Genomic DNA, 26394 nt, shown 5'->3' with positions numbered 1-26394 from the left:
TTATTGGCCCTTTAGATGTTTTTCTCTTTTTTATCAAAGTTTTTGGAGTATTACAAATTTCATTTCTTTTTTCTTTTTCTTTTTTAAATTTTAACCAACCATTTTCACCCCTCCTTCCCTACTTACCCTTTCCACCTTCTGGTAATTACCAATGAACTCTCTACCTCCATGAGATGCACTTTTTTAGCTTCCACATATAAATGAGAACATGTGGTATTTGTCTTTCTGTGCCTAGATTATTTCACTTAACATAATGACTTCCAGTTACATTTATGTTGCTGCACATGACAGGTCTTCATTCCTTTTTATGGCTGAATAATTTTCCATTGTGTGTATGTACTATCTGTGAGTGGGAAACAAAACCAACAAAAAACTCAAAGGGTTTCCTGTTTTCTTACTCAACAACAAACAATGCAGAGGACTTCTGTGAACAAATGTGTGGGGTTTTTTTCTCCACACACCAAGCAAGCAGGCAATTCTGCCAGATACCAGCTGGGTGTCCTCTAATTCAGTTCTGACAGTGTCCACCTGAAGACAGCATCAGGTCCCACAGAGATGGGGCTCAGTCCCTAATTTACATTTGAAGAATGTAAATTAGTACAGCCACTATGAAGAACAGTATGGAGAGTCTTAAAAAAAAAATAGAACTAGAACTGCCTCAATATATCCCATTGCTGGGTATATATCCAAAAGAAAAAAATATATATTGAAGAGCTATCTGCACTTCCATGTTTATTATAGCACTATTCACAATAGCCAAAATGTGGAATCAAATGAAGCACACATCAACGAATGAATGGATAAAGAAAATGTAGGACTGTAATATCGTGAAATATATGTTTGGTCTTCATCCTCATTTCCTTATACAGATCTTTCACTTCCTTCGTTAAATTTATTCCTAGGTATTATATATTCTTTGTAGCTTTTGTAAATGGGGTTGATTTCCTTTTCAGTTTTTTCTCTGTTGGCATTTATAAATGCTACTGATTTTTGTAAGTTGATCTTGTATCCTGCAACTTTACTGAATTTGCTTGTCAGTTCTAACAGAATTGGGTGGAATGTTTAAATTTTTCTAAATATATTATGTCATCTGAGGACAAGAATAATTTGACTTCTTCCTTTCCAGCTTGGATGCCCTTTATTCATTTCTCTTGCTTAATTGCTTTGGATAGGACTTCCAGTACTATGAAGAATAATAACAGTGGTGACAGTCAGCATCTTTGTCTTATTCCAGATTTTAGAGGAACAGTTTTCAGTTTTACCCTTTTCAGTATGATGTTAGCTGTGGGTTTATCATATATGGCTTTTATTGTTTTGAGGTATGTTCCTTCTGTAGCCAGTTTATTGAGAGTGTGTACCATAAAAGGACATTGAATTTTGTTGAACGTTTTTTTCAGCATCTACAATGATCATATGAGTTCTGTCCTAAATTCTGTCAATGTATTAATATCAATATATCAATAAATGTATCAAGATTAATTATCTTTTTAACGTGTTATTGGATTTGGTTTCCTGGTATTTTGTTGAGATTTTTGCGTCTATGTTCATTAGAGATACGGGTCTGCAGTTTTCTTTTTTTTGTTGTGTCCTTGTCTGGTTTTGGTATCAGGGTAACACTGGTCTCATAGGATGAGTTTGGAAGTATTCTGTCCTCTTCATTTTTCTGTAATAGTTTGAGTAGAATTGGTATTAGTTCTTTTAAAAATGGTTGGTAGAATTCAGCAGTGAATCCATCCTGTCCTGGGCTTTTCTTTGATGAGAGACTTTTTATTACTGCTTCAATCTTGTTACTTATATTGGTTTGTTGAGGTTTTCTATTACTTCTTTGTTCAATCTTGGTAGGTTGTTTGTGTTTGGAAATGTATCCATTTCCTCTAGGTTTTCTAATTTGTTGGCATATAGTAATTCACAATAATCGCTAATGATCTTTTGTATTTCTGTGGGGTCAGTTGCTGTGTTTCCTTTTTCATTTCTGATTTTTTCTGAGTGTTTTCTCTTTTTCTTAGTCTAGCTCAAGGTTTGCCAATTTTGTTTATCTTTTTTTTTAAACAACTTTCTGTTTCATTGGTCTTTTGCATTGTTTATTTAGTCTCAATTTAATTTATTTTTTCCCTGATCTTTATTATTTCTTTCCTTCTACAAAGTTTGAGTTTGGTTTACTTTTGCTTTTTTAGTTCCTTGAGGTGCATTGTTAGGTTGTTTATTCGAAATCTTTCTGCTTTTTGGATGTAGGCATTTATTGTTAAAAACTTCTCTCTTAGTTCTGGTTTTGCTCTAGCCCATAGATTTTGATACATTGTGTTTCCATTTTCGTTTGTTTCAAGTAATTTTTAAATTTCCTTTTTAATTTCAGGAAAATCTAATTAAGAAGTTAATAAGCAAAAGTTATGCATTTATTTAGTGATTTCATACTATTGATTGAATCAAATCTATTTATTCCTTCTCCTGGAAGTCTAGGGTATTGGAAAAAAGTAAATGAAAGCTATTTATTCTTATTACAAAGAAATATTTGGCATAAGAAGGAAAAAATAGCATTTCTGCACGCTGGTACCAATCATCTTATTTTTTCAAAAAGTTGTACTCAGTTATATTGAGAAACTGGGCTATAGTGAATGTACTTTTTGAGCCCTGTGACCCTGTATCTGGTGCTTGACCTCGTTTGTATCTCAACTGTATTCCCAGCATGTCATCCTAGAGAACATTCTGTATTGTGATACGTAATTATCAACATGCATTTTTAATTATTAGGAATTAAATTAAAGTGATCAGAACAGAATTTCTTTTGTCCAATAATCAAACCCTTTCAACACTATGAAAAAAATGTGTCTTTGGACAGATGGAAATGTCTGGAACCAGATAGAGGTGTCAGTTGCAAAACATGAATGTGCTAAATGCCATGAAATTGTTCACTTTAACGTGGTTAATTTTATGTCACTTCATCACAATAAATTATTTAAGAAAAGAAGATATATCACAGATCATAGAAAATGAAGCCCTGATTTATAGCTTAAAAATGCAGTCCTCGTTAGGCAAATCACATAACCAGGCAATACATAAACAGAACACGTGTGGCCAATAAAACTTTAAGAACATCTTTAATTTCAGAAATAATCCAAAAAATTCAGATTAATAAACAGTGGAATTCAATTTTGCCTATCAGGTTAGTAAGCATGCTTTATAGGTAACTATTTGCCCAACTATAAAACAAATACATTTCTAAAAAAAATGTGCAAAGCCTTTTGAAAACCATAGCTTGGTGACCATTTTTTACGTAATGCTGTGATTCATAAAGAAAGAGTATCCTTTCTCATGGTAACCTCTGGGCTCCCAGCCTTACCTTGTGGAAGAGTAAGGCAGGATCACTTCCCTCTTATTCCCGTGTTGGTGTGACTTTGCGACTTTGACCAAAGCCTTACCTGCCTCCTCTGCCCAAGGAGGGACGTGACCATCTCAGAGGGCTGCTTGGTTTCTGTCCAAGCTGGCCCTCGGAGAAGCTCTTTGGCCACCCAGGTGGTGATTCCTGCTGTAAGAACATCAGAGGCTGAGCCACCAGGCAGTCCCAGATGTCCTGAAACAACTTATCCCAGACCTGCCCAGGGCCTCCTCTCTAGCCCTGTGCACCTCATCACCTGCCCCAAAACAGTTCTACTTATGCCAGATTCTCATAGGTGCCTTGCAACCTTTCTATCTCTCTGGTCCTCACTTCTTCCCCAGAATCTCATGCTGTTGCATGGAAAAAAAAAGAACCTTTGTTTTTAGACCCTTCTCCTCTTCCTATAGGGGCTTGAATCCAGGCCAGATGCTGGGACACTCTTATGCTGTCCTTTTTGCTATTTAGTTGAGTTTCATCTGCCCCAGGGCTAACCTCTTTTCCTTTTGGTATGGCTAGGTTTCAAATATCTCCATTTTAGAAGTGAATTTAGCTTTGCATTTCATTATTAGAAGGGTCATTGGAGTGTTTTTTTTAGAACAAAGGAGGTCAGAAGTAAATCCTAGTCTCTTCTACTTGTGATACAAAGAACTGTTCAAGCCTTCCGAAGGACAGGGCCATTCACACCATAGAGTCAGGTGATGGCCAGAGCTCTGGCTCTAGAACATCCTCTCTTCCCAGCCTGGTCTGTAGAAAGGAATAGAACGCAAGCTCAGGCCTAGAGCCTAGCTAGGTCTGAATACAGGCTGAAACTTTCTCACTGAGAGGTGATAAAAACAATGAATGTGGTTTTCTTGCAGCATTTTTTAAGGAGCATTTTCCCAGAAAACTAGACCCCAGTTCCTCAGGACTAGTTCTGTTCCCAAGTTTCCTCCTCTTATGTTCTGGAATCATCTAAATAGTAGTTCTCAAATAGAACTGATTTTTCCCCTAGGCACATATGTCTGAAGACATTTTTGGTGTTGCAATTGGAGAGGCGAAACAGTCAGTAGGACGTAGGTAGAGGCCAGGGATGCTGTTGAAAGTTGTACAATGTGTGAAAAATACCCGTCCCCCAACTCCCAACAAAGAATTACTCTGACTCAAAATGTCACGAGTGCTGAAATTGAGAAACTCTGATCTAAATCAATTCCAAGTGAATCCAGTGGTGTCTACCCAGCAAGGCCCCCAGCCTGGAGGTGTGGAGGGCAGCAAGGATCCTGTGCCCACCTTCTGAGCTGTTTGTCTCCCTATAGAGGTCTTTACAAGGAATGCTCATTCAGGCTGAATCTCAGCCTTTGTTGGCTGAGCCGTGGGTTCATTCCAGGCAACTCAGTAGAACAATAGCCCCAAAATGCCAAGTCATTCTTAATAGGCACTTTTTAAAATATGCGGCTTAGGCCAATGTCTACAATGCCTTTAAAATTCTGCCTCTCTTTCAAAACCCTGTGTTTATCTTTATGGCTGATTATCTGGGGCATTTCCAGGCATGTGGAACAGTTTGGCAGCAGTGTTTCTGTTAATAGGTAATTATCTAAAGAGTAGCTGAATGCTAGAATGATTCAGCTAAAAAAAGTATTCAACATGAGTACATAAAAGCCTAGAAACTTGACTGTTCAGTAATTTAGATAACTCCAGGAGAACGAGAATAAGGGGTTATAAAAATATAACTTTATTATGATACAATTCACATACATACAATTCACTCATTTTAATCGTTTTCAGTATAGTCACGGATTTGTACAACCATCACCATAGTCAACCTTAGAACATTTTCAGTCACTCCCGAAAGATACCTTATATCTATTATCACTCACTCTTCTTTCTCGGCTTCCTCCAGCCCCTGGCAGCCATTAATCAACTTTCTGTCCTTATGGATTTGCCTATTTCTATGGATTCCATTCACAAAATATATGAGTAACTTTTCCCCTTTAGCATAAAGATTTCAAGGTTCATTCATGTTGTGGAATAACTTTATATTGCCAAATAATATTCTGTTCTATGCATATATCACAGTTTGTATATCTACTTGTAAATTGATGGACATCTGGGTTGTTTCCACTTTTTTGCTATTATGAATAAAGCTACTGTGGACATATTTGTGTGTGAGTTTTGTTTGGGTATGTGTTTTCAGTTCTCTTGGGTATATACTTAGTAGTGGAATTGCTGGGTTATATGGTAACTGTATACTTAATCTTCTGAGGAACTGCCAGTGTGTGTCTTGATTACTGTAGCTTTTGTTGTTATTGTTGTTTTGTTTTGTTTTGTTTTGTTTTGTTTTGTTTTTAGTAGAGACAGGGTTTCGCCATGTTGGCCAGGCTGGTCTCAAACTCCTGACCTCAGGTGATCCACCCACCTCGAGCTCCCAAAGTGCTGGGATTTCAGGGGTGCACCACTGTGCCCAGACTTGATTACTGTAGCTTTATAGCAAGTTTGAAATTGGGAATTACAAGTCTTCTAAATTTGTTATTCCTTAAGTTGTTTTGGCCATACTGGGTACCTTGAATTTCCATATGAATGTTAGGGCCAGTTTGTCAATTTCTGCAAAAAATTCCAGCTGGAATTTTGATAGAAATTGTGTTGAATCTATAGATCAATTTGTGAGTTACTGCCAACTTAATGAGATTAAATCTTCTGATTCATAAACATGGGATGTCTTTCATTTTACTTAGGTCTTCTTTAATATCTTTCAACATTATTTTTTACTTTTCAGTGTAAAGTGCCACACTTAAAAAAATTAAATCTGTTCCTAAATATTTTATTCTTTTTAGATGCTATTTTAAATAGAATTGTTTTCTTAATTCTAATTTTGTATTGTTCATTGCTAGTGTCTAGAAATAGAATTGAGTTTTGTATATTGATCTTGTACTTCAACATTTCTGAACTTGTTCATTTGTTCTAATAGTTTTTTTAGTGGATTTCTTAGGATTTTCTACATTCAAGATCATGTTATCTACAAATAGAGATAGCTTTACTTCTTCCTTTCTAATAAGGAAGACATTTATTTCTTTTGCTTATCTAATTGCCTTGGCTTGAACCTCTAGCACAGTGTTGAATAGAAGTGGAAAGAGGAGATTCTTATCTTGTTCCTGATCTTAGGTGGGGAAGCATTCAGTCTTTTAGCACATTAGGTGTTAACTGGAGATTTTTGGAGTAGATGCCCCCCACATTATGAGATTGAGGAAACTGTCATCTATTCCTAGCTCGCTGAGTATTCTTATCTTACCTGAGGTGTTCGGTTTTGTCAAATGCTTTTTCTGTGTCTATTGAAATGAACATGGCTTTCTTTTTGGTCCCCTATTCTAGTGATATGTGTTAATTGATTTGCAGGTGCTAAACGAACCTGGTATTCCTAGAATAATCTCACTTGATCATGTTGTATAATCCTTTTACATGTTACTGAATTTGGTTTGACAGCATTTTATTGAGGACTTTTGCATCATATCCATAAGAGATATTGGAAGTTTTATTTTCTTGCGAAGCCTTGGTCTGTGTTTGCTATCTGAATATTACTGGCCTTGTAGAAGAAACTGGGGAATGTTCTCATCTTTTCTATTTTTTGGGAACGGTCTGTCAAGAATTGGTGTTCATTCTTTACATATTTGATAGAATTCACTAGTGAAGCTGTCTGGGCCTAGGCTTTTCTTGCAGGAAGTTTTAAAATTACTAATTTAATCTTTTTACCTGTTATGGCTTTATTTAGATTTTGTATTTCTTCTTGATTCAATTTCAGTAGTTTGTTTCTTTCTAGGAATTTGTCAATTTTATCTAAGTTATCTAATTGCTTGGCATAAAATGGTCCAGAGTGTTCCCTTATAATACTTTCTGTTTCTGTAAGGTTGGTAGTAATGTTCCCTCTTTCATTTCATATTTTTAGCAATTTGAGTCTTCTCTCTTTGTTGATCTAACTTAAGGTTTATCAATTTTGTCTATATTTTCAAATAAATAATTTTGGTTTTGTTGATTTTTCTCTATTGCTTCTCTATTTCTATGTCGTTAACTTCCCCTCTATTCTTTATTATTTTCTGCCTTCTTGCTTTGTGTTTAGTTTAATTTCCTGGTGGAGTGACACTTACCATTACACAAGTTCCCTCTTTATTGCTAGTAATATTTTTTGTTTTAAGGTCTATATTATCTCACTTCGTGATACTGTGTCATTAAAAAATAGTCCATTTTATCTGATATTAGTATAACCAGTCTGCATTTCTTTTGGTTGCTGTTTCATGATATATTGTTTTTCCACCATTTTACTTTGTAAAATTTAAGTTTTAAATAAAAATTTTTTTGTTTTTAAATCTCAAATGTATCTTCTGCAGACAAGATATTATTAGGCCTTGTTTTTAATCCAGTCTGATAATGTCTGTCTTTTAACTGAGTTGTTTAATCCATTCACATTTAATACTATTATTGATGTAGATGGATTTATGTCTACCATCATTTTTTCTTTTTTTTCTTTTTTGAGACAAAATCTCATTCTGTCACCCAGGCTGGAGTGCAGTGGTGTGATCCTGGCCCACTGCAACCTCCGCCTCCTGGGTTCAAGCGGTTCTCCCACCTCAGCCGCCCGAGCAGCTGGAACTACCGGTGTGCGCCACCACGGCTGGCTAATTTTTGTATTTTTTATAGAGACAGAGTTTTGCCATGTTGGCCAGTCTGGTCTCAAACTCCTGACCTCAAGTGAACCACCTGCCTCAGCCTTTCAAAGTACTGGGATTACAGGTGTGGGCCACTGTGCCTGGCCCCATTTTACTTTTTATGTTCTATATCTCTCGAGTATTTATTTGTTCCTCTGTTCCGCCTTTATTGCTTTTTTTTTTTTTTGCATTGAGTGAATATTGTCTAGTGCAACGTGTAAAATCCTTTAATGTTTTTCTTTCCACTATTTAAAAAAGTTGTGTTCTGAGTGGTTGTTCTAGGGCTTAGTACATCAATTTTAACTTACCAGTATCTACTTCAGATTTATACCAACTTAATTCCAGTTAAATATTGAAATGTCATTCCTATATAGCTCTATTTCCTTTCTCCCCTTTTTATGATATTATTGTTATACATGGTGCATCTATATATGTTACAAACTAAACAATACATGGTGAGAATATTACTTTATATAAATGCACATGCTTTCAAGAATCAGAGAAGAAAGAAGAGCAAATATGTATTTATAGAGTTTGTTACGTTAACCTTTTTGTTTATCATTTTTGGTTCTTTTCCTTTGTTCTTGTGGATCTGAGTTACCTTATGGTATCATTTCTTAGTCCAATTTACCTTTGCTCCCAACTGCCTCCCTTGTGTTATTATTGTCAAATATATTACACTTCCGTATGTTATAGTCCCAACAATATAATCATATATATGTATATTGCTTTTTAGGCTTGCTTTTAAAATCAGTTAAGAGAATAGGGCCGGGAGCGGTGGCTCACTCCTGTAATCCCAGCACTTTGGAAGGCCGAGGCAGGTGGATCACCTGAGACCAGCCTAGATCAAGACCAGTCTGGCCAACATGGTGAAACCCCATCTCTACTTAAAATACAGAAATTAGCCGGGTGTGGTGGCAGGCGCCTGTAATCCCAGCTACTCGGGAGGCTGAGGCAGGAGAATTGCTTGAACCCGGGAGGCGGAGGTTGCAGTGAGCCAAGATCGTGCCATTGCACTCCAGCCTGGGGGACAAGAGCGAGACTTCATCTGAAAGAGAGAGAGAGAGAGAGAGAGAGAGAGAATAAAGGGGAAGTATGCATTGGTACTGCCTTTTATAACTACATGATTACTATTATCAGTGCTTTTTTTCTGTATGAATTCAGATTATTCTATGAGGTCACTTGCTTTCAACCTGAAGAACGTCCTTTAGTATTTCTTGTAAGTTGAGTTTTCCAGCAACACATTCTCTCAATTTTTGTCTTATTACATGAGGTTTTGCTTTTATTTTGTTTGTGCCTTTAAAATGATACTCATCAGAGACTTGTCTTCAGAGGTGGCTCATAACTTATCCTTCAGAATTGCACATATTTTTTAGCAGACACACATGAGGCAAATTTAATGGTAATAAATACCTTTTTAAGAATCAGGGTGGGGAGATTACCTTCAGCTATGAAGAGCAGCTGGTGATATTGCTTGTGGCAAGGGATAGAAATGGTTTATGGATCTGGGAAAGGCTCTGAAGAGAGAAAAAACTGAGTTGACAGTTCTAGGAAGTTGAAGGTCTTCTCACAAGTTATAGTTGTGAGATAATATTCACAACCACTGGTATAAAAATTCACTGGTATATTGTTATCTTTTAATACCCTGAGCAGGTAGGTCGGTAACAGATCAGCTGCATACTTTGAGTCTTAGTGCAAAATGCCCCTTGTTCAAAAATTATTAAGAATTTCAGGCCGAGTACAGTGGCTGAAGCTGAAGTGGGAAGCTGAGGCAGGCAGATCTCTTGAGGCCAGGGGTTCAAGACTGCCCTGGCCAAAATAGTGAAACTCCTCTACTAAAAAGACAAAAAATTAGCTGGGCCTGGAGGTGCATGCCTGTGGTTCCAGCTACTCAGGAGGCTGAGGTGTAAGAATCACTTGCACTTGGACCTGGGAGGCAGAGGTTGCAGTGAGCCAAGATCACGCCACTGCATGCCAGCCTGGATGACAGAGCTAGACTCTGTCTCAAAAAAAAAAAAAAAGAATTTCAGGACACTGACAGCAAAGTATTAAACAAAGCATGAGAACCTTCTAAATGTGGAATGTGGTGTGTCTGCCCAGGCTGCTCCTCCACAATGCTGGCCCTGCCAGGGGCAAATGTGCAGTTGGGAGAGTGAGAGAACCAGGGCAGCTGGATTGCACAACCTCAGGGGTGGGCCCCAGGGCCAGGTGCTATGTAGATAGTGCCTTTTGGAACTATTCAAGCTAGTGACCCTGAAAAAACATTCTTCCAACTTAGGCTAATGTACAAAAGCAGAGGCCAAGTACATTTACCACTCAAACTTCACGTGGTCTTTCAGCCATAGACTTGGTCAGAGCAAATGACCGTTGAGGTTTCACCATAGGCTGGGTACATGAGGGTGTCCAGGCTGGCGTGGTGCTGAGGATTTTACAGTAGCTTAGAAACACAGCTTTTTTTCTAGGTATTTCTCAAACCTCAGGGTAAGAGTGGAGATGGGAGGTGGACCTAAGTATGTGATAAGAAGACTAGAGAAATCAGTGTTTCTACTGTGTCTGTGCCCCATCACTGTGGGTTTGTTTTCTACTCCCCACCCCACTCCTTCTGGTCACTGAAAAGTCATAGAATTCTGAAATCTCAGGGTTGACAGTGACTGTGAAGCAGAGTGCCCTACACTGGTACTCATCTCTGGGAGAGGAATGCCATGCAGCATCTGGGTTGGGTTGCCAATCCCAGGGCAGGACTCTAAACACCTCGGCAGTCTCTACTAAGATTCCTGGACCTGGCACTTCCCAGCTCTGGTTGGAGGCATTTTACAATCCTAGCTGCCAGAGTATGAGTCTGGTGAGATGGAACGCTTGTGCAAGTCAGGCAAAGAAACTTGATTCTTCACAGATAGGCAGTAAGAATCAACAGGAACCTAGGATCCATGGTCAGCCAGCCCCCAAGGTAGAGGAAGCTGCTCAGGTGGACAGAGTCCCATCTGCATGTCCTCCACTTTGCACGGCAGCTGAGGGACCCCCAAAATACTCTGCGTTAGGTTTTCTACCCTGGAGGTCACTCCAGTTTATCAGCACCCAGACATCCATCCTGGGTGCCTGCCCTCCGTTCTATTCCCTTTCCTTCTTTTCTTTGACTTTTGTGATGATTATTTCTTTTGTGTTTTTTTAATCAGCATTTATTTTCAGTTCCTGGGCACACATGCAGGATGTGCAGGTTTGTTACATAACTAAACATGTGTCATGGTGGTTTGCTGCACAGATCAACCTATCACCTAGGTATTAAGCTCAGCATCCATGAGCTATTCTTTTTGATGTTCTCCCTCCCTCGGCTATTTCTTTGCTTTTCTTTACAATTTTGCCACCTAAATTTGCATCTCTAAATAATATAGATGATTTTGCCTGTTTTGGTACTTAATATAAATAGAATTTTACTGTTTTTTTTTTTTTTTGCCTTTTTTTTTTTTTGGTTCAACCTTATGTTTGAGAGATTCATGATGTGTGTTTTTACAAGTTGTAGTTTGTGGATTGTCAGTACTGGATATATCCCATTGTATGAATACACCACAATTTTATTTATCCATTCTACTGTTGATGGGCTTTGGGTTGTATCTAGCTTTTCACTATTGTGAACAATGTTACAACGAACATTCTTTTACATCCTGAAACACGTGTGAGTGGGTTTTTAGAGTATATACCTAGGGGTGGAGCTGCTGCGTTGGAGGGTGTGCATATCATTAATTTAATAAGATGTAACTATTTTTCAGAGTGGTTGTACATATCCCTGATTGCTAAGGCATTAGTTATGTACATGACTGATTATATTGAGGGTTTTAAAATATACTTATTGGTCATTTGGATTTTCTCTTTTGCCCATTCAAGTCTATTGCCCACTGGGCTGTCTACTTGAATTATGTATGCATTCTGGATACCAGTTCTTTGGCAGTTATAGGTATTGCAAATATCTTCCCCCACTCTGCATCTTGCTTTTTACTTTTATTCAAACAAATTAGAATAAACATCTTAGTATATGACTCGCTGTACTCCTGTGTGGGAGTTTCCATAGGGGAGTTGCCGGAAAATGGACTTACTGTGTCGTGCACATTTTAAATGTCATTAGGCGTTAGCAAGTTATTCTTCCCTTAGCAATGTATAAGCGTACACTTTCCTTCATATCCTTGCCACATGTATTATCGTCAAACGCTTTTGGTTTTTGACAATCCATAGGTAAAAAATATCTCAAGGTTATTTGAATTTGCATTTCCCTTATTAATTTTTCATTTAAACGTCTTTTGTGTGTGTGTGTTTTCTTTTATCAAGTTGTTTCACCAGTGAAGATAAGAACTGGTATGTACCTTCTACATTTAATAGAACTGATGCAACTGGCTGAGCGTGGTGGCTCATGCTTATAATCCCAGCACTTTGGGGGGCTGAAGCAGGAGGATAGCTTGAGCCCAGGAGTTTGAGACCAGCCTAGGCAGCATAGTGAGATTCCTTCACTACAAAAAGTATAAACTTAGCTGGGCATGGTAGCACGTGCCTGTAGGCCTAACTACTCAGAAGGCTGAGGTGGGAGGATTATTTGAGCCCAGGAGTTCAAGGTTCCAGTGAGCTATGTTTGCATCATTGCACCCCAGCCTGGGCAACAGAGCAAGACCCTGACCAACTCCCCACTCCCCCCAAAATCAATGCAACCTGTGATCACTTAATTTGGGCAACTTCCCCAAATTCTTGATTCAGTGAATTTGTTGCAGGGCTTTCTTTTTTAAGCTCTTTTATTGATTCACATACTAGAACAATCTTGGGGGATATCTGGTTAGGTATTGCTTGCTACAGAGCCAAACTATGTCACCAGAACCCATTTATATGTTTCCATTTCCTGTCTCTGTTTCCTCGGCCATGACATCCTTCTCAGTCTTATAATACCCAAGGAGCAGGGGCTTCAGCCTGAGTTCTTTTCCCAGGATTCCTAGTTAAAGTTCTTCTGCCTCATTGGCTCTAATGAAGTCACATGCCCATCTCTGAACTAATCACGGTGGCCAAGGGGATGAGACATGCTGATTGGTTGAGGCCTAGGTCACATGTTCTATCCTGAGCTGGTTGTGGATCCTCACCAGAAGTACATTTGAGAGTCTTGGGGAGGGGTGGCTGCTGGGATGAGATAGGAAATAACTTGTCCACACTGTGAATTACTCTTCAAATTAATGATATTTTCTATTTAGATGTCAGATTTTTTTGTTACTAGTTTGTCATATAAACCTATTGCTATATAGATTTTTCTATGTCCTAATCTAAATGTCTTTTAATAATCTATGGGTGAACACTCAATAAGAATGTCCTCCAGAAAGGATGACCTGCCAACTTTTAAAGCAATCATTTTGGGGCTTATAAGTATTTAGTATTTGAAGTCTCTGCCTCTTACTCTCTTTTAGGAATTCTTTTTCCTACTGTGATATATGTAAGTACTTACAAATTTAAACTTAAAATTCAAAAAATATACCAGGATGTGAAAGAAACATTATTAAATATAGGTGTTTTGCTGTGAGTGTTTCTCGGAATGGGTAGGGCTTTGTATGGTAGGTTTTGGTCTTTGGTCAGCTTGGGAAAGTTTTATTCTTTTTTAATTAAATGATATGTTTTCAATTGATGTTACTAAAATAAACATTATTGGAGTATTGTTTACATGCAATAAAGTGCACCATTTTACTTATATATTTCTGAGTTGTAATGATTTTATTTACCTGTGCAACCATCACCACATTCAAGACATGGACCACCCCATTACCCAGTAACTTCCCTTCTGTCCTATCTCAGTCACCTAATAACTCCCCTCACCTTAGGCAACCTGGGTGGTTTCTGTTGCTGGATAATAGAATTGTCTTTTCTAGAGCTTCATCTGAATGGAATCATACGATTATGAATGAAAAACACACAGGTATACTGTTTCGTGTCTGGCCTCTTTGGCTCAGCATAATGTCTCTTCAGATCCTTTCACATTGTTGCATGTATCAAATTTCATTCCTTTTTATTTCTGAGTAGCATTTCGTTGTATAGCTATATCATCATTTGCTTATGCATTTATTTATTGATGGACATGTGGATAGTTTCCAGTTGTTGGCTATTATGAATAAAGCTGCTATGACTATTCGAGTACAAGTGTTTCTGAGGTTTCATTTTTCTTGGATTAGTACTTAAAAGTGGGATTGTTGGGTTGCATGGTAGCTGTATGTATGACTTCATAAGAAACAGTCGAACTGTTTCCAAAGCAGTTATACAATTTTACATTCCTAACAGCAATGCATTAGAATTCTGGCTGCTCTGTATTTCTGCTAAGACTTGCTATTTTTGGTCTTTTACATTTTAGCCATCCTAATGGGTGTGTAGTAGAATTTCACTGGGTTTGAATTTGCATTCCTCTTATGACTGATGATGATCTTTCCATGTGCTTATTGATCATATGCCTGTTTTCTTTTAAAAGGTGCCCTTTCAAAATCTTCTGCACACTTTTATTGGTTTGTCTTCTTATATTTGAGTAGTGAGTTCTTTACATATTCTGGATACAAGTGCTATGTCAGATAGTTGTGTTTCTGTTTACTTCTGGTGTGTGGTATCCTTTGTTTCACTTTTTAAAAAACAATGTCTTTCAAGGAGCAAAAGTTGTAAGTTTTGATTAAGTCAATTTTAGAAAACATTTTGTATTTTGTACCCCTCGTGTCCTATCTAAGGAATCTTTGTCTACCAAAAGGTGTGAGGATTTGTTTCTATGTTTTTTAAAAAAGTTAAACAGTTTAAGTTTGTAGGTTTGGGTGGAAAGAGGTCTTTAGACCACTTAGTCTTTGTTTAGGTCTTTGTTTCTGTCTCTGAGATTGGCAGAGGGGAATATACAATCATTCAGATCAGGCTACTGGATGCCTTTTTCTATCTCTGAATTTTTCTGGGGTGATCTCACTGACACCCATGGCTTCAACTACCACATATGCTGATGGCTCCAAGTCTATCTGTGCAGCCTAGACCCCTCCTCATCTCCAGACCCTGGAAGCTGATGCCTTGGGCATCTCCTCCTATTTCCCGGGCACCAGGAATGTGAGCTACTCCCTCTCCACAGTCCTGCTCTCCCCAGTGCTCCCATGTCTCTGAAGGCACCACCATCTTCCAAGATACATGGGCCTCCCCAGGGTCTAGGAGTCCTAGACGTGGGACCAGAAATTAGATGACACTGGTGTCTAAATAAAACACCACTGCAGGCTGATAGAACAGGCGAGCCCTTTGAATGTGGCGAGAGCACCCTCCCAGGCGTGTTCCACCCTCACCCCGGGCTCATCAGGAGGGTGCTTAGGAGGCATACAGTTTTAAGGGGGTTGGAGGAATAGTTCAGAGGCCGAGATGTTGCACCCACAGCTGAGAATCCCTTTCTAGCGCTCTGTGTCCTCACGACTCCCGGGGAATCATCCTCCCCTGGAGAGTTCCCAAAGCCCTTGCATACCTGCCTTCTCTGTGCCATCCTGCCTGCGCCCCCTGGTGGACAGCTCCATTCACTGCCTGTCCCATGGGTTCTGTCCAAAGGTGGAATCTGTTATCAATGTGGATTTCTAATGGGGTAACTTCCTCCCTAAGGGAAGCCTCAGCCTCACCAGCAATGGCAGACACAGCCAGGCATGTAGACACAGAGGAAGTGAGATAGAAAGTGTGCACAGCCCAGAGAGCCTGCCCACATCATCCTGGGGCGACCAGGACAAGGAGGCGTCAGCAATCTTGCCAAGCACGAGTGACTTTCTGGAGCAGGACGAGCCTCATGGGCTTGAGACCATTATGAGTGCTCAGGGTCTCTCCCTTAGAAAGGCACACGTTTAATTCTCCTTCTTGAAACTTGGACTAGGGCCCCCACAAATTATTCTGTTCTGGAGGAACCATTCTTATCAGAACTTGGTGCTGGATTGACTTGGAGAAAAGCCTGACCATAATCCTCAGGATGAAATAAAGGCCTGGATGAATGGACACTTCAGTCTCTAAGCAGACTTGCAGAAGACTGGAGCCTTCGGCATTCAGAAGAGGAATTCAGACGGTGCAAGATCTGAGGCCAGGCTCCAGTTCCCCGGCTCCCTTGGTGAACAGGAGCTCCCTGAACCCACTGTGGGTCCTTGCTAGGGTTGTCTTGCCCATGTGTGCTTTAGACAGCAGCACCTCTTCTTCTATGGTGTAGATGGAGAATCCTCAACAAAGCCTTCCCAAGAATCTGATCATCACATCTTGAGCTCAGCCTCCCTGCAGCTTTTTTTATATTGACAGCCACTTCAGAGAGAGTCCTCTGTGATCCTTACAAGAAATATCGTTGTGCAAAAAAAGACCAAAACTAGATAGCCAGCCTCCCCACTCCCTGTTTAAAGAAAGCTGGCTTAGCAATGTTGTCTGTTTTTTGGATGTGCTGTGTTACCCATATGTGGGAAGAAAGAATTTTAAGAGTTAGCAAATAGGGTCACATCCAGCAGAGACCATATGGTTGGGGACTATGGCAATGGTGACTCCTCAGACCTCAGCTGCAGCCTGATAAACGTGGTTAATAGAGAAGTAGGAGACAGTGACATGAAATGGGGGTTCACAGCCTTGTGTTGGGAATTGAATGAGAAACAAGAGCTTGAACTTGGATGTTCCCCAGAGCGAGCGCAGGGTCAGATGAGTTTTTCAAGATAGGAGTGATCGGTCTTTCCCAGGGTGGGGCCCATAATGCAAGACAATTATAGATTAACAGGTAATAAGTAACTGGAGGAGGGCACTCTGTCTTCAATTACATGTTGATTTGCTAGGTGTCTCAGTTACAAGGTAATTAAGACGAAGGAAACAATTCCAGGAGGTACAACGTGGGGTGGACAGTCAGCTGTCGGTGGCTTCTGCTGAGATGGCCACAGGACTCCAGGTTCCCCTGCCGCAGCTGGCCACAGGACTGCTCCTTCTCCTCGGTGTCCAGCCTTGGGCTGAGAGTGGGAAGGTGCTGGTGGTACCCACTGATGGCAGCCACTGGCTCAGCATGCGGGAGGCCGTGCGGGAGCTCCATGCCAGAGGCCACCAGGCGGTGGTCCTTACCCCGGAGGTGAATATGCACATCAAAGAAGAGAACTTTTTCACCCTGACAACCTATGCAATTCCATGGACCCAGGAGGAATTTGATCGCCTTGTGCTGAGCCACACTCAATGGTTCTTTGAAACAGAACATCTTCTGAAGAGATATTCTAGAAGTATGGCAATTATGAACAATATGTCTTTGGTCTTTCATAGGTCTTGTGCGGAGCTACTGCATAATGAAGCCCTGATCAGGCACCTGAATGCTACTTCCTTTGATGTAGTTTTAACAGACCCTGTTAACCTCTGCGGGGCGGTGCTGGCTAAGTACCTGTCGATTCCTACTGTGTATTTTTTGAGGAACATTCCGTGTGACTTAGACTTTAAGGGCACACAGTGTCCAAATCCTTACTCTTATATTCCTAAGTTACTAACGACCAATTCAGACCACATGACATTCCTGCAAAGGGTCAAGAACATGCTCTACCCTCTGGCCCTGTCCTACATTTGCCATGCTCTTTCTGCTCCTTATGCAAGCCTTGCCTCTGAGCTTTTTCAGAGAGAGGTGTCAGTGGCGGATCTTCTCAGCCATGCATCCGTCTGGCTGTTCCGATGGGACTTTGTGATGGAATACCCCAGGCCGATCATGCCCAACATGGTCTTCATTGGGGGCATCAACTGTGCCAACAGGAAGCCACTATCTCAGGTCTGTATTGGTGCCTTCATCCAATCAATGTTCCAGGCAAAACACTTTCTAAAGAATGTATTTACTTACAAGTGCTTCCATATCTACTTATATTTCCAAAGATTTTATCTTTGCTTCTTTGTCGTAATAGTCTTCAGTGAGATAAACTGTTGAGGGGCCTAGTGTATTTCAAGTTTTCAGTGGTCATTGAGAGGAAGAAGAGGCACGGACGAGGGTCTGTCAAAGGATGGACAAGGACTGCTGTGACTCATGGACACTGTTCGTAAAGGCACCATCTTCATGGTTGTGCATGTCCTTCAGCTGGGCAGGATCAGGGACACTACATTCAGAACTGATCCATCCTGGGGTTTTTGCTTGCCTGATTTTCAGTGGAACGATGATGCAACAGTAAATTACAATTGCGGACATGATAATTTTTCGTGGTCCCGTCTTGCAAAAGATAGGGAGGTGACCGCAGGAGACTTAAGCACTCACAGTAAAGTGGAAGTGTCAAAGAGGTTGACTCAGTTGAGTGGAAGTGGGGCAGTGAAGGTGGGATGGATGCATTGCATGTGATCAGAGAATGAAACATGGAGTTCAGTTTCCAGAGAGTGATCTGTCCTGAGAAAAGTTTTTCTGACCAGGGGTTTGGGGTCTGGTGTATGATGGGGGGACATCGTAGAGTTTGGAAGGTACGGTGATGGTTGCATGTCAAAAGGGTCTTCTTCTACTTGGAATGCTGAAATTATCAAGAGTGGGTGGAAGGGACTAGGGAAGAGATAAGACTGTGAATCTATAAGCCCAGTGAAGCTGGGACCAGTGATGAATGGACATGTGTCCAAGAAGGGAAGGGTTTCTCTGGAGGGGCTGAGCACATCACCAAACCCACCCTATTCCACTCCAGGTTTCTATAGTGGGATCTATTCTTTTTCCAAAAATTTCAGAGGTGGCTTTCATTAATACAGAATATTTGGGTTTCATTGAAATAGTACTCTGGGATGTGAAAAACCAAATTCACACACTGATGAATTTGGTTTCTTAATCCATTGAGGGAGCCATCCTTTTTTTTTTTTTTTTACTTGAGACTGAGCCTCGCTCTTTCACCCAGGCTGGAGGGCAGTGGCCCGATCTCAGCTCACTGCAACTTCCACCTCCCAGATTTAAGAGATTCTCCTGCCTCAGTCTCCTGAGTAACTGGGACTGCAGGCATGTGCCACCGCTCCTGGCAATTTTTTTTTTTTTTAGTGGAAATGAGGTTTCACCATATTAGCCAGGCTGGTCTTGAACTCCTGACCTCATGTGATCTGCCTGCCTCGGCCTCCCAAAGTGCTGGGATTACACGCATGAGCCACCAAGCCCAATGAGGGAGCCATCTTTCTTGTGAGAGAATTGAGCCCTTTTTTGTCATATTCACTGAATTTATATGAACTTCCATGAGTTTAGGTCCTTTGTATTCTTATTTCTGTACTTCTTTTTATTAGTGTAGGTATTATTGCAAAGGACACTAAACTTTATTTTTGTTTTTGATCAAACCACAAGATATTTGTTCTACTGGTTTTCTTTTCCCCTTATGCAATGTAGTTACTGAATTGTAAAAAATATATATGTTCTTTAGATTTGTAAAAATGTGAAAAATTAGGAAGGCATTTGAATAGTGATTGTGGCTCTTCTGGTTTTTTACTATGAATATACTCTTTAGACTGAACTGCACTGGCTCAAATCTTCACTCTCATTTTTCTAGCTATGTGACCTAGGACAGGTACCCTAAGCATTGTGGTTTTAATGTTGTTATAGTGAGCACCCAATAAATATTATCTGTTATCATTCTTATTATTTTAGTTTAATTGCATTTATTTTATGCTGAATTTATTCCAGAGCCATAGGTATTTTTTTTCTTCAGTTTCTTCTGGGATATCTTTTTCTTTTGTGCAACCTCATCCTCAGGTTTAGGAACAATTTGTTCCTTATCAGTAAAGATCATCTTGATGTGGCAGCGGGGGGTCATGTAAGGGTTAATCCAATAATGAGCTCTGCAAGACGCATGGCTCATCTTGGATGCTTTGTTTCCTAGGATAAGCTTAATGATGAGAGAATCTACATCTAAATTCTTATATTCGGCATTATTCTCTGCATTTTAAAGCATGCACAGCAAAAATCCAGCACCCTATTTGGGCCACCGACCTTGTGTCCAGCCCCACCGTTCGGCCCTGGGCACACTTGCCAGCCCCTCCATTGCAACATCGAAATGGTACACACTGCTTCCATAAAGTGACATCCTTCAGACACTTGGTGGCTCTTTGTATATGCATACATTAATGGCCGCCTGGGTAGTTTCACGAATGTCCTTTCAGTGAACAGGAAAACTGAAACCTCTTGAATTGCATGATTTTGTGGTGTTTCTGGGTCAAGTGAATAAAGAAGAATTTTCACAGATCACCTTAGGCCTCTTAGAGGAAGAGCTATCATCATCATTAGTAGAGTTTAAAAGACTCCTGCAGGACAAGATGTGTCACCTGGAGACCTTTGCCATGTTCGTGCCAATTTACTGAGTGCATGAAAGATCATTTACACCAAAATCTTTATCATGTATTAGCTGTGATAGGCGTGCCATTATCATTTCTATTACATTAATTTCATTTGTTATTTTGTCACCCTTACTTACTTGGTTTGGTTGACCCTTAGATTTGAAATTTTTCTACAAATATACAAGACCAAAGTTGAAATCTTACGTTTTTTCTCCCTCTCTTTCTCCTTGATTTAAAGTTTATGATAGGTTGAATTATTTGATTGGTCTTCTCAAAGAAATAACTGTGGAATTTGTATATTCTTTTTACTGTTTCATTTTCCATTTCATTAATTGCAGCTTATTTTTGCCTTAATGATTTCATCCTAGTTTCTTTTGGTTGATTTGTAGCTGCTTTTGCAACTTCGTTAGAGGACTATTACACTTCTTTACATTTGATTTTTCTTAATGAAGCACTGAGGGCTCGAGTAAAAGATTTCTTTTACTTAGGTTTTGGTAAAAATTGCTGTTCTTTTCATTGCTTTTAGATAATTTAAACATCAGTTTTTAAATTTTTCCTTTGACGCAGTGACTGTCTATAAGGCTGTTACCTAATTCTGATATTGTCAATAATTTTGTAGTCATCTCCCTCTTATTTTTTCTAGTTATTTTGTATTATAGTAAGAATGTTTCTTATGAAGACACTACTTAAAAAATTCTTAATAGGTTACCTTGATGGTCTAATACAGAATTGTCCAATAGAAATACAACGTAAGCCACATACATAATTTAAACTTTTCTAGTGGGCATGTTAGAAACCAGCAAAAAGAAACCACTGAAATTAATTTTACTAATGCATTGTTTAACCAGGTAGATCACAAATATTATCCTTTCAACACATATTCAATATAAGATTATGACTTAACTATTTGACATAGTTTTTTCTTGTTAAGTCTTCAAAATCTAGCATATATCTGACACTTACAGCATATCTCAATTTGGAATAGCCACATTTCAAGTGCTCAATAGTCATATGTAGTTAGTGGCTACCATATGGTCAATGTTTACAAATGTTCCATGGACACAACTAAAATTCTATCTTTTGAATTTTTTTTTCTTTTTTGAGAATGAGTCACGCTCTGTTTCCCAGGCTGGAGTGCAGTGATGGGATCTCGGCTCATTGCGACCTCCACCTCCCAGGTTCAACTGATTCTCCTGCTTCAGCCTCCCAAGTAGCTGGGACTACAGATGCACAGTACCACGCCCAGCTAATTTTTTTTTTTTTTGTATTTTTTGTGGAGATGGGCTTTCATCATGTTGGTCAGGCTGGTCTCACACTCCTGACTTCTAGTGATTCACTAGCCTCAGCCTCCCAAAGTGCTGGGATTACAGGCACGTGCCACCACACTGGGCCAATTTTTTTTATCTTTTAAAAAACCCTCTACTGAACCTGCCCAATTCTGGGAAGGATGTCTTTTTTAAAAATCCCCTTACATAACAAATTCTGCTCCAGTTATATTTTGGCTCTTGAATAGGTTTTGCTTTATACATAGTGATTAGATTGGTGCATATAGGTTTGAGACTTACATTTTCTTCACATAGTTCGCTGTTATCATTAAATGATAATCCTTAAAATCCATTTTATCTGATACCAGTATTGCTACTCCTATGTTTTTTTTTTTAATTCCCCATCTCTTTTAATTTGGAAATGATTTGTAGGCAGGTGGGTGGCTCACACCTGTAATTTCAGCCCTTTGGGAGACTGATGCAGGAGGATTGTTTGAGCCCAGGAGTCTGAGAGCAGCCTGGGAAACGTGCTGAGACTCCATCTCTACAAAAAATCAAAAAATTATCCAGGTGTGATGGTGCACACCTGTGGTTCCAGCTACTCAGGAGGCTGAGGCAGGAGGATCACTTGATCCCAGGAGGTGGAGGCTGCAGTGTGCCATGTTCACGCCACCTCACTCCAGCCTGAGTGACAGAGTGAGGCCCCATTTCAAAAAAATAAAAATTTCTTTGGCATGTGGAAATGTTGTTTAAAAAGTTTAGAAAACATTTTTTAAAACTCCAATATGAAAAGCTGGGTGCAGTGGCATGCGCCTGTGGCCCCAGGTACGTGGGAGGCTCAGGTGGGAGGATCATTGAGCTCAGGAGTTTCAGCATCTGTGGTTTTTCGATTTATTTATTTAAAACACAACAAAACCCAAAATTGCTTCAGTCTTATAGTTTCTTTTGATGTCAGCATTCTGATTCTGTCCATTCTTAATCTTATTCTTTCCATTGAATGTAAGCTCATTTATTTAACAGAAATTTCCTCTTTCCTATTAATTTTGGAATTTCGTGGTACTTTTCCACTTTTAGGGAGATGCGATGCAGCGTCTTCAAGTCTCCCACTCTTACGCCTGTTTCCTTCACTTGTAAGAGCGCTTGTGATTTCGTTGTCCTGCCCAGATACCCAGGACAATCTCCCCATCTTAAAACTCTTAATTTAATCATATCTGTGAAGTCTCTTCCACCTGTAATGGAACATGTTCCCGGGTTTGAGGAAGTACAATGTAGATACTTTTGTGGGGCTGTGATTCTGCCTACAACAGACACTAAGCTTAAAGTGAAACCCACATCTTATTCAAGGCTTTGAGGTTTTCCTCTATTCGGCCATTTAAATTTAACTTTTGTTCCTGTCCTCCACAGTCTTCTATTCTCCAGGCTTCAGAGCCATCAGCTTACCATTCAATTATCTCCTTTTTTCCTGATCTTCCTTTTTTCATTTTTAAAAAACAATACCTTTCAAAGAGCAAAAGTTTTAGATTTTGATGAGGTTCATTCTAGCAAAATTTTATCATTTGTTGTTTATGTACCCTAAGAAATCTTTACCCCAAGATGTGAACATTAGTTTCTGTGCTCTCTTACAAATGTTAAAGAATTCCAGTTTGTATGTTTAGGTCTGTGAGATTGGCAGAGGGGAACAAGACCACGCAGATCAGTCTTTCAGGATGCTTTTTTCTGTTTCTGGACTTTGCTGGGGTGACCTCACTGACACCCATGGCTTCAACATATGCGGATGGCTCCAAGTCTATCTGTGCAGCCCAGACCCCTCCTCATCTCCAGACCCTGGAAGTTGATGCCTTGGGCAGCTCCTCCTATTTCCCAGGCACCAGGAGCTCCTCCCTCCCCACAGTCCTGCTATCCTTAGGGCCCCTAGGTGTCTGGAGTACCACCATCTTCCAAGGTACATGGGCCTCCCCAGGGTCTGGGAGTCCCAGACATGTGACAAGAAATCAGATGACTTCACTGTCTAAATAAAACACGACTACTTGGAGGCAGAACATGGGAGCCCACGAATGTGGGAACAGCACACTACCAGGTGTGTTCCACCCGTCACCTGGGCTCATCAGGAGGGTGCTTAGGAAGCATATAGTTTTAAGGGGGTTGGAGGAATAGTTCAGAGGCTGAGCTGTTGCACCCACATCTGAGAATCCCTTTCTAGTGCTCTATGTCCTTACAAATCCCCAGGAATCATCCTCTACTGGAGAGTTCCCAAAGCCCTTGCAGACCTTCCTTCTCTGTGCCATCCTGCGTGTGCTGCCCTTGAGCTGGGTGTCCGCCTGGTAGACGCTTCCATTCACTGCCTGTCCCATGGATTCTGTCTAAAGGTGGAATCTGTTATCAATGTGGATTTCTAATGGGAGTAATTTCCTCCCTAAGGGAAGCCTCAGTCTCACCAGCAATGGCAGACATCGCCAGGCAAGAAGACACAGAGGCAGTGAGATAGAAAGTGCACACTCCAGACAGCCTGCCCACATCATCCTGAGGCGAACAGGACAAGGTGGCATCAGCAATCTTGTGAGCACAGCATATGTAGGAGTGACTTTCTGGAGTAGGATGAGCCTCACTGGGCTTGAGACCCTTGTGAGTGCTCAGGGTCTCCCCCTTAGAAAGGCACACATTTAATTCTCCATCTTGAAATTTGAACTAGGGCCCCCACAAATTATGCAGCCTGTTCTGTTCTGGAGGAACCATTCTTATCAGAACTTGGTGCTGGATTGGCTTGGAGAAAAGCCTGACCATAATCCTCAGGATGAAATAAAGGCCTGGATGAATGGACACTTCAGTCTCTAAGCAGACTTGCAGAAGACTGGAGCCTTCAGCATTCAGAAGAGGAATTCAGACAGTGCAAGATCTGAGGCCAGGCTCCAGCTCCCGCGGTCCCTTGGTGAGCAGGAGCTCCCTGAACCCACCGTGGGTCCTTGCTAGGGTTGTCTTGCCCATGTGTGCTTTAGACAGCAGCACCTCTTCTTCCATGGTGTAGATGGAGAATCCTCAACAAAGTCTTCCCAAGAATCTGATCATCACATCTTGAGCTCAGCCTCCCTGCAGCTTTTTTTATATTGACAGCCACTTCAGAGAGAGTCCTCTTTGATCCTTACAAGAAATATCCTGGTGCGAAAAACGACCAAAACCACATAGCCAGTCTCCACGCTGTTTAGAGAAAGCTGACTTAGCAATGTTGTCTGTTTTTTGGATGTACTGTGTTACTCATACATGAGAAAAAAGTTTTAAGAGTTAGCAAATAGGGTCACATCCAGCAGAGAGCATATGACTGGGGACTAGGGCAATGGTGACTCCTCAGACCTCAGTTGCTGCCTGATAAACGTGGTTAACAGAGAAGTAGGAGGCAGTGACATGAAATGCGTGTTCATAGCGTTGTGTTGGGAATTGGATGAGAAACAAGAGCTTGAACTTGGATGTTCCCCAGAGCGAGCGCAAGGTCAGATGAGTTTTTCAAGATAGACTTGATTGGTCTTTTCCAGGGTGGGGCCTACAGTGAAAAATAATGATAGATTAATGGTTAATAATTAACTAGAGGAGGGCACTCCGTCTTCCAATTACATGTTGATTTGCTAAGTGGCTCAGTGACAAGGTAATTAAGACGAAGAAAGCAAATGTAGGAGGCACAGCGTGGAGTGGAGTCAGCTGTTGGTGGCTTCTGCTGAGATGGCCACAGGACTCCAGGTTCCCCTGCCACGGCTGGCCACAGGACTGCTGCTTCTCCTCAGTGTCCAGCCCTGGGCTGAGAGTGGAAAGGTGTTGGTGGTGCCCACTGATGGCAGCCACTGGCTCAGCATGCGGGAGGCCGTGCGGGAGCTCCATGCCAGAGGCCACCAGGCGGTGGTCCTCACCCCCGAGGTGAATATGCACATCAAAGAAGAGAACTTTTTCACCCTAACAACCTATGCCATTTCGTGGACCCAGGATGAATTTGATCACCTTGTGCTGGGCCACATTCAACTGTACTTTGAAACAGAACATTTTCTGAAGAAATTTTTCAGAAGTATGGCAATTTTGAATGATATGTCTTTGGTCTATCATAGGTCTTGTGTGGAGCTACTGCATAATGAGGCCCTGATCAGGCACCTGAATGCTACTTCCTTTGATGTAGTTTTAACAGATCCTGTTTACCTCTGCGGGGCAGTGCTGGCTAAGTACCTGTCGATTCCTACTGTGTATTTTTTGAGGAACATTCCGTGTGACTTAGACTTTAAGGGCACACAGTGTCCAAATCCTTACTCCTATATTCCTAAGTTACTAACGACCAATTCAGACCACATGACATTCCTGCAAAGGGTCAAGAACATGCTCTACCCTCTGGTCCTGTCCTCCCTTTGCCATGCTCTTTCTGCTCCTTATGCAAGCCTTGCCTCTGAGCTTTTTCAGAGAGAGGTGTCAGTGGTGGATCTTCTCAGCCATGCATCCGTCTGGCTGTTCCGAGGGGACTTTGTGATGGAATACCCCAGGCCGATCATGCCCAACATGGTCTTCATTGGGGGCATCAACTGTGCCAACAGGAAGCCACTATCTCAGGTCGGTGTTCGTGCCTTCATCCAATCAATGTTCCAGGCAAAACACTTTCTAAAAAATGTATTTACTTAGAATTACTTCCATATCTACTTATCTTTCTGGTGCTTTTATTTCTGCTTGTTGTTGTAATAGCCTTCAGTGAGATAAACTGTTAAGGGGTCTCTAGTAGCGTATTTCAGGTTTTAAATGGTCACTGAGAGGAAGAAGAGGCAGAGATGAATGTTTATCAAAGGATGGACTAGGACTGGTGTGA

The 26394-nt window shown here is 40.7% G+C and overlaps 2 protein-coding genes across 4 annotated transcripts in view; one reads left to right on the top strand and one right to left on the bottom strand.

The window, feature by feature from the left end:
- LOC116810041 (UDP-glucuronosyltransferase 1A1) overlaps positions 1-26394 on the top strand; it is a 53854-nt gene that overhangs the window by 2589 nt on the left and 24871 nt on the right. The window contains exons 1-2 of one of the 3 annotated variants that reach the window (XM_032753690.1): positions 16853-17310; positions 25655-26144. The exons of 1 other annotated variant lie outside the window; for it this stretch is intronic. In XM_032753690.1, coding sequence (XP_032609581.1) covers positions 16934-17310; positions 25655-26144 — 867 coding nt within the window. In that variant the 5' untranslated portion in view covers positions 16853-16933. Of the gene's footprint in view, positions 1-16852; positions 17801-25654; positions 26145-26394 lie in introns of those variants that run through there. One more of the 3 variants, XM_032753698.2, reaches the window with a different exon arrangement.
- The window catches only part of LOC116809379 (dnaJ homolog subfamily B member 3), a 70304-nt gene that overhangs the window by 32583 nt on the left and 11327 nt on the right, over positions 1-26394 (bottom strand).

Source organism: Hylobates moloch, unplaced genomic scaffold (assembly GCF_009828535.3).
Source record: "Hylobates moloch isolate HMO894 unplaced genomic scaffold, HMol_V3 SCAFFOLD_1, whole genome shotgun sequence".
In the NCBI taxonomy this organism is placed as follows: domain Eukaryota; kingdom Metazoa; phylum Chordata; class Mammalia; order Primates; family Hylobatidae; genus Hylobates; species Hylobates moloch.
This window is presented reverse-complemented; position numbering and strand designations above follow the sequence as displayed.